Source organism: Phocoena sinus, chromosome 15 (genome assembly GCF_008692025.1).
Source record: "Phocoena sinus isolate mPhoSin1 chromosome 15, mPhoSin1.pri, whole genome shotgun sequence".
Classification (NCBI taxonomy): Eukaryota; Metazoa; Chordata; class Mammalia; order Artiodactyla; family Phocoenidae; genus Phocoena; species Phocoena sinus.
In genome coordinates this window covers 26,267,132-26,280,550 of record NC_045777.1, presented here as the reverse complement: position 1 = coordinate 26,280,550, position 13,419 = coordinate 26,267,132, and the positions used below count along the sequence as shown (strand labels likewise).

Below are 13,419 nucleotides of genomic sequence, written 5' to 3'. Positions count from 1 at the left end.
CTGACACTTTATGACCCTGTGAAAGAACCCAGCTGGCCCCATGGGCACCAAGGGCCCGGTACACGGAGTGCAGGAGTTGGGCCTGCCGGGGGTGCAGGCCTCCAGGCACGGGACACGGAGCTGGAAGTGACCCTCTTGTCTCCACCCGGTCCTTAACTGTGCAGCCGTGCCAGGAGGCCCCTCCAGCGTGGGCACCCCACCCACGGCCAGCCAGCCGGAGCCCCGAACAATGCCAGCAGGACAGGACGGCCCCCAGCCTGTGACTGCAGTGACAGGGACAAGTGCAGTGCGGGGCCACAGGGAAGCGGCGGGAATGCACCCCTCCCGAGCATTTCCACAAAACCAGGCCTCCCTGGCTCCGGCGAAGGGCAGCTCCCTGGTCTGGGCAGGACACAGGGCCCACCACCTGTGCCCGGAATGCCTATGGGCAGGGGAGGACTGCGTGCCCATCTATGTAACGTGGGGCAATGCGCTGCTATTCAAATGGGGGAATTAGTGATGAATGGGGGAAATTGTTCCTCCTTCTGTCCAGTCTCCAGAAGGAGACAAAAACCCCTTTTACCTCGGCAAACAATGCCCTTATGTGGGCGCCAGCACCCCGCAGTCCGCACAAGCCCGGCTCTGTGCGAGCCGCCAATCGCCACACCAGGCTCTGGGGCCACAGCCGGTGGCGCCCTCTCCCAGGGGCGACCCTCGCAGGCTCCCGAGGAGGGCTGGGCAAGAGCGCGAAGGTCCACCGGCCCTGGGACCACAGGCCGGGACCCACCAGCCCAGAGCGCCCACTGCAGGCTGCCCGCTGTGGCCAGAGGTGCGGCTGGGCTGCCGCAGGAAGCGCCCCCTCCTGGCGGGCTTCCAGGCAGGGGAGAGGAGGGGGCGTCGATAATTCACACACACAGGACACAGCCCGGAGGAGGCGGGGAGGGGAGAGCGCTGGAGCCGCAGCCCTACCGCGGCCCGGCGGCCCCCAGGATGTGGAAGAGCCAGCCCTGCCTCCCCCCTGCCACGTGGCTTCGGGCTGCAGTCCGGGGGCCTGACTCTGCTCAGAATTTGGGGTGCGCGCCTCGCCAGGGCTGGCCTCCGCTCTGACAAAGGCCAGTGGCCAGGCTGTGTTGACATGATGCATAGTTCCCAGGAGCACCCGGCTCCTGGCAGGCTTACCCGGCTCTTCCTCCCGGAAGAGGGCCCTGGGGTCAAACGGGGGACACCGAGGAGCTGGGTGAGGCGGTGTCACTGGGACCCCACCATCCTGGGCGGTGGGGCCACGCCGGGCATCTGCCCCACAGTCTGCCTTTGGACCCCGCTGCCCGCCTAGCTGCCCCTCCTGAGCGCTACCCCGCTCCATCCCTGTGACTCCAAAGGCCTGGCCCAGCCCCTGCTCCCCATCCCAGCTCCACTCCTGCCCCCAACACCCCCAGCACCTCTATTCCACAGCATCCACCTTCCTGCACTTTTATGACTCATTCCTGAAGGTGGCATCAACACCTGAGGCCCTCAGAGTCCAGAGCGGCGCTGTCCAACAGAAACGTAACGCGAGCCACCTACGGAATTATGTTTTCTAGTAGCCACATTAAAAAATGTAAAAAACAAAAAACAAGTGGAATGAATTTTAATAAACTACTTTATTTAATCCAATATATCCAAAATATTATCGTTTCAACTAATAATTAATTCCGTGTTAAATCTGCGATACCTTACATCCTTTTTTCATACAAAGCCTTTGAAACTCAGTGTGTATTTTACATGGTACACCTCAATTTGCACGAGCCCTTTTCAACAGCGGTCTTGGCGCCCATGTTAGCGCAGACCCAGATTTTTGTGATTTCCCCCTAAACCTGAAATCATTTCGCTCAGTGCAGGGACCCTGGGGTCTCAGCCCCTAGACAGGTGTCCAAGTTACAGATGAGAGTTGGGGTCTTGGGGCAGGTGGCCTGAGCAGGGTTGGTGGCGGGGCACTGGGGGCAGGCGCCGCCTTCGGTGGGGGTGGACACCAAGTATGTGGCAGGCGCCAGGCAGACTCATCGTGCCTGATTTGCACAACCACCCCCCGGAACAGACATCAGGAAGGAACCAGAGGATCCCAGAGGGAAGTCATCAGCTGTCACACAGTGTGAATGGAAAAGCACAGATGAGCCCCAGTGCTGCCTGATTCCCCGAAGCACCCACCCCTCATGCTCTTTCCTCTTTTGGCCTCGATTTGCCCATCTGTACTATGGGACAGCCCCCACCCCTGCCACTGTCCCACTTTCTGCTGGCCCTCCCCAACATATCCTGGCCCAATGTGCCCCGGGGGAAAACACTCCCAATATGGACTGCCTGGGTCTTTGTCTTCCCAGGCCCGACAGTCTCCCTGGCCCCACCCTCAAGGCCAAACACAGGCAGTGAGCCCTCAATGCTAATTCAGTGTGCAACTCTCTAGCTGAGGTGTCCCCTGCACCCCCTCACCCCAACCCCAAAACAAATGAGCAAAGAGAGCCACTTCGGGCAACCATGTGTGAATGATTCATGGGGCAGGGCCCTAGCCCCAGAGCCTGTGTGCTTGTGTGTGTGGCTTCTGAGGGCCTGGCAGGCCTTCTGCCAGCCGGCCAGGAAGCCCGTCTGGGTTCGGTGCATCCCAGCCCTTAGGTCAGAGTGATCAAGCCAGCGTGGCCCCGGTCACTTCCTGGTTCCTGGGAACGTCGCCTGTGGACAGGCTCTGGTGGCGATGCCTCTCCGACACACCCCTCTCCCGGCCTCCTCTCCAGCACAGCAGGCCTGCCTCCACAGAGGGGCAAGAGGCAGTTGGGTTTCCACGTGTCCTGGGCTGGGGAGGGGGGCAGAGGGGAGCAGGGCTCTGACACCCCGATGGCTCAGCAGGCCTAGGCGAATCTTCCAGGTGTCGGGGGGGATCTCCCTCTCCCTTTCTCAGCAGGTGGACTTTACCTCTAGGGCCCTGGAGCGTGTCCTGCCCTATGCCCCCACCAGGCGTCTGGGGGCCTGTGAGGGCCTAAGACCCTGGCAGCCTGCACAAGGCCAGGGCTGTGCAGGCCTGGCCTGCTCCGGGGATAAAGGGATCTCTCGGCGCTGTCTCCCAGCCTCCCTTACCCCGCAGCGGCAGGAGGCCAGGACAGCCCAGCATTGTCTGTGCCGCCTGCAGCCCAGCTGATGATGGACACTTTCCTGTGACCCGGGCCTGGCAGGGTGGCCCACGGCCAATCCCCGGAAGGGCTTGGGCCCTAGTTCTGGGGTTGGGGGGCGGGGGCAGGAGGCCGCCGCCGCCACTGCCTCTCTCCATCCGGTGTGGATGTTCGGAGCCTTGAACAGGAGCAAATAGCTACTGCTCTAGAAGGAGGGAGTGTGTGACCTGTAGCCAGAAAATAAGGCCCAGACACAGCTTCCAGTCTCACCTGAGAAAGGTGGAGTCAGGACCAAGATCAGGCGTGGCGGAGAGGAGGCTCAGTTTAAAAGCCCACTGCAGGAAGCCATCCCAGGGAGGCCACTGTGAAGGGACCACAGTCCCCCCAACATGTGACAGTGACCAGGGAGGATGCCCAACAACGAGGGCTGGGTCCACAGTGAGCAGGCTGCAGCAGGCTGTGAAGCCTTGGGGCCCCGGCTGGGGAGACAGCTGCTCCGACCGCAGGGGTGGGCCCGTGGGAGGGTGGGTACCACGCGCACAGAACACGAGAAGTGGCCGAGGCTCAGGGGTAACGCGGGCGACTGTCTCCGAGCCTGCCTGGCCTGGCCCCAACCCCACTCGCAGTACAGCCTCTTGGCTCTTTCCTTGCACAAGCAGCTTCCATCCCCGGCCGGGAACACTCCCGTGGCATCCTCAGTGCCCGGCACAGTGGCCAGCACACAGGAGCTAAGCTGCTGCCCGGGCGCCTTCTCCTTGGACAGAAGAGCTTACTTGCAGCTGCCCATGGGGCTGCCCATCAGTGAGGGAGCCTGGGACGGGTCTGGGGTTTGCAGATTAGAGAGCAGGATCCTGGGAGATGTAAGGTCCCCCAACAGGCCCTGGCACACGTGGGTGGTGAGTGGGACAGGAACTCAGGAGATGCTAGAGCAAGCTGTGGGTGCCCAAGCCGCGAGCTTGTAAAGAAAGCCGTGGTCAGAACCCCACAGGGCGCAGTGGGCAGAAGGGATCAAGAAAGACCTGGATGGATGAGGAGACAGGAGTGGAGCGCATGGGGCAGTGAAGGGTCGGGTGGATGGGGTAAAGTGAGGCGGACTCCTGACCCACCTACAGCCCCCTCAGCCTGTGAGTGCCAGTTGGCCACGGACCCCCGCCTCCGGCTCTTCAGCAGAGGCTCCTGCAGCTGCCTGGCCACCTGAGAGGAAACGATCCCCTCTCCGGTCACCAGCCTTCCCTGTCCACACACTGTCCAGTCCTCACCCCGCCATCCAGTGACGGGGAGGGGTTGGCCCCAGGCCACACAGCAGACAGGCAGCAGAGGCAGAATCTAGCCTGGGCTGGCTCCCCGTGGCTGGGGTAGGGCACACTCCCCCTGCAGACCCACCCTCCGTGGAGACCGGCCCAGGTGGGTGAGGACAGGGGAGGCGGCACTGCTGTAAATACCGAGCCCTGGGCAAGCAAGTCACACACCTGCTCCCCAGGTGACCGCCCCTGCTGCTGCCCAGTTTGCATGTCTGGGTAGTGGAGCGCCACACCCAAGGGCAGCAAGAGTCAGGAGGCAGGAAGCCTTGGTCTTCTCACAAAGGGCTCCTGAGACACACCAGGATTAACGGCTGCAGTCACGCAGGCCACGCTCCAGACAGCAGCCAGGGATCAGAGGTGAGCAACTTGCTTAGGACCCCACTGCAGGACCAGGGCAGGCCAGGACCTGCTCGGGAGAGCCACGGCAAGGCGCCAGGGGCTGCCGGCAGGGGGCCGTGTCCAGGAGAGACCCTGGGCCCACAGAGGCGGCTTCACCTCTCTCCTTCCTCCCGGATCCCTTGCATGCAGCCCCTCGCCTGGCCTGGGCCCTCTCTCCTGGCTGAAGCTTGGGGCCACAAGGAGCTTCTGGAGACATGTGACCCAGGAAATCCCCAACCCTGGCATGCAGCATCTTCCTCCCTTCCCAGCCTCCTCCTGACGTGCTGCCCAAGCTTCCCAGGCTGTTGAACACCTGCCTTCGACATCACAACGCAGCCTCCTCCGAGAGGCTTCCGCTGGTCCCCCGTCTCTGCCACTAGCTTCTCAACAGCCGTTTGCTGGGCACCTGCTCTGAGCTGAGGGCTGGGGATAAAGCCCAGAAGAGGACACTCGGCCCTGAGGCTGCTCCGTGCCGCACCGTTTGTGACAACAGAAAAGGGGGGGCTGGGATGCCCTTCCCCATGAGTGGCCCAAACATAGGCTCTGGAGTCAGAGACACCCTTGTTGGCCTCTTGGAGTCCGGGCACGTCACCTCTCCCTCTCCCTGTGCACGTCAGGCCTAGTCACAGCTCTGAGCTCACAGGGTCGCAGCCAACCTGCCACCAGCGCAGAGCTGAGCAAACAGTGGGCTCAGGAATGGGACCTCCAGTCACTGGGATGACCAGACAACCTTTAAAAATGCCATTATCAGCGATGGGGAGAGACGAGACACCATGTGGAACAAAAAAACGTGGGTCCAACACTACACGATCCCTCCCCCCACCTTTTTTTTTTCTTTTTTTTTAAAAGGAAACGACTTCGATTATATACACAGAAAAGACTAAGAAAAACAGCACTGGTAACTTTGTCTTTTTTTTTTTTTTTTTTGCTCCTGTTTTTTTTCTGTTTTCTACAATGAATGTAATACTTGTGAAATAAGGTAAAAAATAAGATACGTTTCTTCAAAGACACATCTCCTGCCCTCAGAAAGCTTACAACCTGGCGGGGATCCCACGTTCTGTGTGCCTGTCCCTCTCCTGCAGGTTCCTTGAAGGGGTGAGGGGTTATCAGCCTCCCAGGCCACAGGGCTTGATATTCATGTGACAAGACTGGTGGAGAGCCCTGAAAAACCAAAGGCTTAAGCCAGGACCCTCAGCGCCTTGGTCCAGCCTCAAGACGTGGTGATGGCCGCTGGAGGAGAGACTCCAGACGTCCAGTCTGCAGGCAGAAAGCACCGACACCATGTCCCTGGAGGGAGGGAAGCTCCGAGGTCCAGTGGGTCCCAGAGGCCCAAGGCTGGAGGAGCCTCTCATCTGAGAGGCACAAACAAGAGGCCCCCCAGGTGCCCCACAGCTCCTGCCCAGCAAACCCCAATGGCCCTACAGGAAGACAGAAGCAGGACCCCCGGTTCTGCCCTGGCGGTGACTTCCTGTCTGCCCGGAAGGTGAGTAACGTCCACTCCCCACCCCCCGCATCCCTTCTGGAGGCCAGGCCTCACATTTTCCGCTCAGGAAGAAGCAGAGCAAGAGGCCTGGTGAAGCACATCAAGGGGAAATGGAAGGAGAGGGCCCTGGCCTGGCCATGCAGCTGACATCCAGCAGCCTGCGGGCTCACCTGCCCGGCCTGCGCCCTCTGTCACTTACTCATTTAACAGACACTCCCCCTCACTTGCTCTGTGCCAGGTGCTATGCTGGGCACCAGGGAACTGGCTCTCAGGGTGCTTAGTTGGTCACTGGGGAAGAGATGGTCATCAAACAGATACTCCCACTGACGGGGCATAACTACAGATGGATGCGCCGTTTGGTCCTAAGTCAATGCCAGACCACCGTGTCTCTGGACGGAGTCTCAACAGTTGGCTTCTTCCAACTGTCCTCCTCTCCACCCCCTAAATGCAGCTCCTGAGTGTTTTTCCAGGCACCTGTGACGAGACCAGGGCTCCGTGTGGACTCAAAAGAAAGCCCAAAGCCCCAGCTGGGGCTTAGTGGAGGGTCTGGAGGGGACCTGGCTGTACGTGGACTGCAGGCAGTGGTGGGAACAGCCTGGATCACTCAGCCCTGGATCACGACTCAGAGAAGGTAGTGCTCTGAGTTTGCGGGGACAGCCTCCTCTGGTTCCCAGGCTCCCGTGCCCATCTTCCGGGGAACCTCACACACGACCTCGACGCCTGCCAAAGAGGACAGAGGAGGGCAGCAGCCTTGGCAACCCCTCCCGACTCTGGCCAGATCACCCAAGTTCTCTCACTGATCAACAGTTTCCTCCCCTGAGACGGGACAAGAGCCCTGTGCTCACCCACAGCAGCTCCAGCCGCCAGTCAGGAAGCACCACGGGGTTCCCCGGCCAAAGCAGCCAATGCTGTGATTTCAAGAAGCCAGGAACGGGCCCGTGAAAGAGACCTGTGAAGTGAGGCCTCGCAGGCAGGGGCAGGCTCGGGGACAAAAGCACAGCCGCGTTTGTGTTCGTGGCGAGCACACTCCCACAGCTGCTGAACCTCAGACAAGCTCCCAGGAGTGAGAACTGGCCTGATTCATTCCTGGTCTCAGCCATGGGACCTGCTCTGCCAAGGCCCAGCCCTTATCTGCCTTTGCTAAAATTTGAAAAAGGGGGAGGGAGGAGGAGGTGTTGGAGGAAGAGGAGGGCCCCCAATTCACATCCACCAACAGGTGTGAATCTGTGCAAACCGCCTGGTTTCTTGAAATGCTCTGGCTGTATCCCTGAGCAGCAGGGGTGGGATGCCGTTCCCTGGCACGGCCTTGGGAGTCCCCACACTTTCTGGCTAAAGGAAAAGACCCAGGTGCTCAGACTGGGGGATATCCTCGGGAACAAAGAACCCGACTTGGCGGGGGCAGACCTCTATCCCCTCCGGAGGGTGTGCTTGGGGGAAGGCCTCAATAAACGTGTGTGCCTTTATTCATTCGGGTAACAAACATTCAGCAGGCCCCTAGGACGTGCCAGGCGTGCAGAGTCACCGGGGACAGAGCAGAGGGCGAGATCCACGTGGTCTGCCCCTTGCGGAGCTCACGGTGGGGGCCTCAGACTGAGGACCCCCAACGCAGGACCGAGGGCCAGAGACCGAGCGCCAAGCCGTCCTGGGGGTCGGCGGCGTTGGGGAAGCTTCTGGCTGAAGGCACAGGAGCAGGGAGTGGAGACCAGGGAGGGCTGTGCCTGGACGCACACAGAGCCCCTGCTTGGCCTGTCGCTGCCCAGTCCTTCTTTAACAACAGGGGACATGAGAACACCCTGAAGCCCCCAACGGTCTCCCACCGATTCACTGATGGGAGCGGGATCTCAGCTCACGTCTACACTGCAGGCACCTTCAGAGGGAGGGCTGGAGGGCTGGCCAAGGACTCCAGGCCGGGTCTGCGCCCAGCTTTGGGAGCCCACTGGTCTGGACAGACACGGGAGTCACCACCAGATCTAGGACCAGAAGGGCAGCAGAGACCAAGCCAGCCGGTCTCTCAAAGCCTGCGACCCCCTGCACTGGGTCTGGGTCGGCCTCTGGCCAGCACGTCAACCCACAGTCTCCAGACAGCCTCTGATGAAATAATTAAATCGATGGTATCGTGGTCAACACCACCCTCCCTGTCTCCAGCTCTGGCTGCCTGCCCTCATAAACACCCTCGTCCTGTCAGCGGGCCAGCCTGCCCCGGCCCCAGCACCCAGTCAGGAGGGACCTGGGTGGCCGGAGGGGTGGGGGACACGTGTGACGACACACACCCGGGTTGGCGCCGCCACCTGGCTCCTGCAGGACGGGCTGCGGGACACACTGACCCCATTAGCCTCCGTGGCTGAGGAAGCCCTGTAAACCCCACAGAAACACTCCCTTCTGCTACCTGATCCTGGAGGCCCCCCCCCAAATCACCACATATCCCTGGAAAGTGTCTCTGACAGAGCTGAGACACCCCCCCACCCCGCCCCCCCGCCAAAGGGTGGTTGTGAGCAACAATCACACGAGTTTTTTGAGAATGAGTTGGGGGACTATGGCCCCCATTCAGTCCTACTACTCTGGGGTTTTTAAAAATAAATGCTCTGGATCCTTCCTGGGAAGGTGTAACCGACAGCCTTGGGCTGAGCTTTGCTGGTGTGGCCCTCGGTGTGGCCTTTGGCTGTGGCCCTCAATCAGCTCAGATGAGGCGGGAGGTCAGCTGCTGGGCACGTCCGGGCCCCAGAGCCCCCCGACAGCGTGCGCTGCCCCTGCCCCGCTCCCCACCCGCGGGAACGCTGGAGCTGGAAGGCGGAATCGGTCTGGGAGGCTCGCAGCACAAGGGGGTCCTGCTGACCTCATGCAGCGTCAAGGGACAAAAGCCTTTTCTTTCCCAGCAGCCTCGAACCCCACTCCTCACAGAACCACACCCTGGGCTCCCCAGCCCCAGGCCCAGCCACCCCCAGCGGCCTCCGGGCTGGGTCTCCTCCCAGACAAAGCCAGATTCAGACCTGAGGGCTGTGGGGAGGCAGGCACGCGGGTTCCGCCATGGAGACGAACTTTGACCCAAACTGCAAGGCTCCTACCCCTTATTTACTCTTTAAGGCTAACCCGTTTCACAGAGTTAACATTACACCCCTTTTTAACCCTGCACCTCCCGCCCACATTCCAGGCCCCGACCTTCGACCCCTCCTAATTGCAGCTCTACACCCCAGTTCTCTCCAGCTCATCCCCCACCCCCAAGCACCTCCTCTGGGAGAGCAGAGCCCGGCCTGCCCGGGACGCTGTGACTACAGGTGCCACCCCACGCCCACAAATGCATCTAACTGAGGCAGGCACCGGAGTCCCAGAGCCCAGCCCTGGGGCTCAGCGTGGGAGCACCAGAGTGGACCTCTGGGGTCTGACTCTGACCCCAGCGCTCCTACCCCAAGAAAGGAGCCTGTGTTCCAAGAGAGGCAAGAGAAGGCTGGCTGGCAGGCCCTGGCGGGTGACAGCTCCTCACCAGACCACCTCTCATCCCAAGGGCCTGGGCACACACGTGGACAAGCGCACTGCCTGCTCGCTGACCAGGGGAAGGGAAGGGACCCTGGTCCTGTAGCCTCACATCCAGGCCACAGAAGCCCAGCTCTTGTTTCTGTTACTGGGCAGCTGGACTGTTCCGGGTCAGGCACACTGGTAACCTTCCCAGACCTGAACCGTGATAACTTCAAAATCCATATCCCACCGGCCCGTGAGCATCAGAGCAAACAGGGAGGACACCATCAGGCTGCCTATCCGCGAAGAGCTCTGAGCCCTTCACCTTTGGGAGGAACAACTGTTCTCCCCGGAACTAGGGGCTGGGGCAGTGGGGCCTGTGGAGACGCTGAGAACACTGGGGGCAGCTGTCAGCCTGGGCCCAGCCGCCCCCAGAGGCTCCAGCCCAGATTCTACCCCTGTCCCTCCTACCCCCCCCCCCCCCCCCCCGGGATTCCTAGGACTCTGCAGGCGGGGACACAGCCCCTCCCCCACCAGCCACAAAGGGACACTCACCGTCCTCTTGGCTGTGGAGGTTCTGCGGGCTCCGCATCCTCTCCTCCTGGCTGGGACTCAGGCTGGAGGCCAGGTGTGGGTCAGCTGACATCCATGTGGAGTCGTTCATATCAAAATCTTCACTGCTCACAGAAGTTTCATCCTGATCAGGGACAAAGAAGGTGGGCGTTCAACAGGGACGGGCTCTCTGCAGCCCCTCGGCGGCATTCTGGGTGAACCCCAAGGCCCGTGGGCGTTTGGAGGTGTCCCCAAAGGCCGTAGGGCGCCCCCAAACCTTGCAGTGGGGGCTGGGTTGCTCCCCCTACCCTCCCATGGAAGTGGCTCGGGCTCTGGTTCCTGTCGGAAGCCGGGGCTGAGGGCCGGCGCTGTCTGTAATTGAAGACAATTACGAGGTTTTGCATCCTGTAGGGGCGGATCGCAGGGCCTGGCTCTTACCCCTGTGAGCCAAGGCTGAAGCAACCGCTGTAAACAAGGGCCACTGCTCCCCACTCCCGGCCCACAGCCCGGCGACGAGGGCTCACTCCACGCAGGGCCAGGCGAGCAGAAGTGGGCAGCAGGACACGCCGGGCACCACCGAGGCCGGGCTGATCGCGCCCACCACGCCTGCTTCCCGACTCCCGTGGAGCGTGCATGGAATTCCTTTCTCCCACTCCCCCAGCCCAGAGGACATTTCTGTCTTCCTCCTTCCTAACCTTTGCTGTGCTTCAAAGATATGCTCTTGGGCGGCTTCCAGAGCTGAAAAGGCCAGCCCCAGAAGTATAGAGAAGGAAGGGGGTGGGGCAGGCGAGGGTTCGGATCAGACCGCAAAGGGGGTTCGGCTCAAGGGCCTGGGGGGCCGCCAGGGCCTTCCAAACAGCCGGAGGGCCTGCTTGAGAGGACCACGCCTGCCTCCTCTCCCCTTGCTGGCTTCAGTGAGACCTTGGCCAGTCATCCGGGAACCCCCGGGGCGGGGCCCCTTCAACCCAGCCCTCCAGTGGGAAGGGACCCCACCTCCTCCTGGCCCAGCCTCTTTCAGGGGCAGCAAGCAACTCTGTTTGGGAGCTGGCTGTAAAAACGCAAGAAAGATGACCCAGCGGCTCCCACACCCTGGAGCTCTGGCTTTGCCCCTTCCCCTCCCCCAGCAAGATACAATGGCCTCTGTGGGCCCCCAGTAAGGACCTCTGGCAGAGCACTACCCCCCAAAGGCCTCCCTCCAGGGGCCCCTCACAGAGGTCTCTTTTACAGCGAGCAAACACACTTCGGTTTGAACTTTCTTCTGCTGCTGTCCGAGGCAGACGCATCTGCTCTCCGAGTGCTAGGGAACCAGCGTGGATTATCCTCACTCCCTCCCCCACCAGCCCGGCTGGCAGGGAGTTTCCTGGAATTTATAGCTTCTGTGCAGCACCAGTGTGCACCTCTGCGGCTGAATCAGGAGGACTCGAGCCCGGCCGGAACGCCAGCTCCGCCCAGCTCAGGGGTCCCCACGCAGCACGCCCAGAGCCTCAGGGGACGGGGACCACATGTGCTCTCGTGCCCCCTCCCCACACGCGCACGCACTCTGCTTCCCTCCCACAGGCCGCCCTGCTCCTCATACACAAGGACGCTCACTCACCCACTCACTCAGACTGTGTTCTCACACCCGGAGGGAGGAGGGAGAGACACACGTTCAAAAGGTTCTCTCTGCACAAAGGGCCACACGACTCTCCCTAGCTAACAGGACAGGACCCAGAGTGAGGGGTGGTGGGCAGGTGGGGAGAAGGACCCTTGGAGGGGTAGGACCATACAGGTTCTGGGAGCCAGGAACTGGGCCATCCTCGCTTGGGGCCCTGGCTCCTTCCTGGCTGCCCAGGGGTCACTGTGCTCAGGGTATGACCTGAAGTCCCTGCTGAAGCAGGAAGGCCCTCTCCTGGCTCTTGGGTATTGTTGAAACACTCATGGTTTAAAGGACCAAGTATTCTGTTCACATCTGGGAGCGACATCTATTCAAAATGCTCTGTCCGTTTACTCAACAAGTATTTACTGAACACCTACTATGTGCCCAACACCTTTCTAGGTGCTGGAAAATTCAGCTGTGGACAACTCCTGGCCTTCCCAGTGCTCACTGCCCAGTGGGGGCGATGGACAATCAGCGGCGACGAGGGCTACAAAATAAAGCAGAAGAAAGTAGAAGAAGAGGGAGAGGGACCTGCAGGACTGTTTGCCAGGGTGGCCAAGAGGAGCCTCGCTGGTCAGGGGACAATCAGAGCAGAGGCCTGCAGAAGTGAGGGAGGTTGCTGGAGAGGGGGCGGTCCACGTGGGGAGTGCACCACGCACCGGCACGGGCTGGTGGGTTCCAGCAAGCAGCCCGGAGGCCACAGTGGCCGGGGGATGGGTGAGCGGTGGGCAGTGGAGCCATACGGGGGAGCCATAAGGGGCACATCATCTTGGGCAACCATCTTCAGCTCAGAGAAAGGAGTGTTCCACTAAACACACAGGTTCTCACTGAGGAGCAAGAAAAAGTCCGCACTGCTGGCTGCAGCGCTGAAGGCTCCCACATTCTAGCCCCACCTGGCAAGCGTTTAAAACAGTAACAACACCAGGGCTTCCCTGGTGGCGCAGTGGTTGAGTCCGCCTGCCGATGCAGGGGACGCGGGTTCGTGTCCCGGTCCGGGAAGATCCCACGTGCCGCGGAGCGGCTGGGCCTGTGAGCCATGGCCGCTGGGCCGGAGGAGCGTCCGGAGCCTGTGCTCCGCGACAGGAGAGGCCACAGCGGTGAGAGGCCTGTGTACCGCAAAAAAAACAAAAAACAGAAACAACAGAAGCCAATGTTTATCAGGTGCCAAGTATACCACAAGCCCACTGGGTAGGTGTAGTTATCAGCCCCATTCTACAGATGAGGAAGCAGAGGCTCCAAGGGGGGAAGGCACCTGCCCAAGGTCACGAGCTAACAAGTGGCAGAGCCACAGGTGGGCAGTCCTGAAGGCCCAGATGCACCCTCCTTCCTGCCCCTCACCTGGAACGCCTGCACTGCCTCGGTGCCCCACAACTCAAACTCCAAACGCACGTCCGTCCCCCTGGCTCCATCAACTCCGGCTCAGTCTCCATCGTTCCTTTCCTTACACCCTCTGCCTGCCTGTACCATCAGCCCTGGCACTTAGGCAGGCACAGAACTCAGCTGCAG

At 61.1% G+C, this 13,419-nt stretch overlaps 1 protein-coding gene across 5 annotated transcripts in view; it reads right to left on the bottom strand.

Annotated features, from left to right (window-relative positions):
* The window catches only part of NOL4L (nucleolar protein 4 like), a 130,449-nt gene that overhangs the window by 20,041 nt on the left and 96,989 nt on the right, over positions 1-13,419 (bottom strand). For 4 of the 5 annotated variants that reach the window (XR_004345802.1, XM_032605275.1, XM_032605276.1 and 1 more), the window contains one exon: positions 10,281-10,422. Coding sequence is in view for 4 of the 5 variants with exons in the window: in XM_032605275.1 (XP_032461166.1) it covers positions 10,281-10,422 (142 nt within the window). In the remaining variant the exon portion in view is untranslated. Of the gene's footprint in view, positions 1-10,280; positions 10,423-10,715; positions 10,856-13,419 lie in introns of those variants that run through there. The other variant, XM_032605278.1, reaches the window with a different exon arrangement.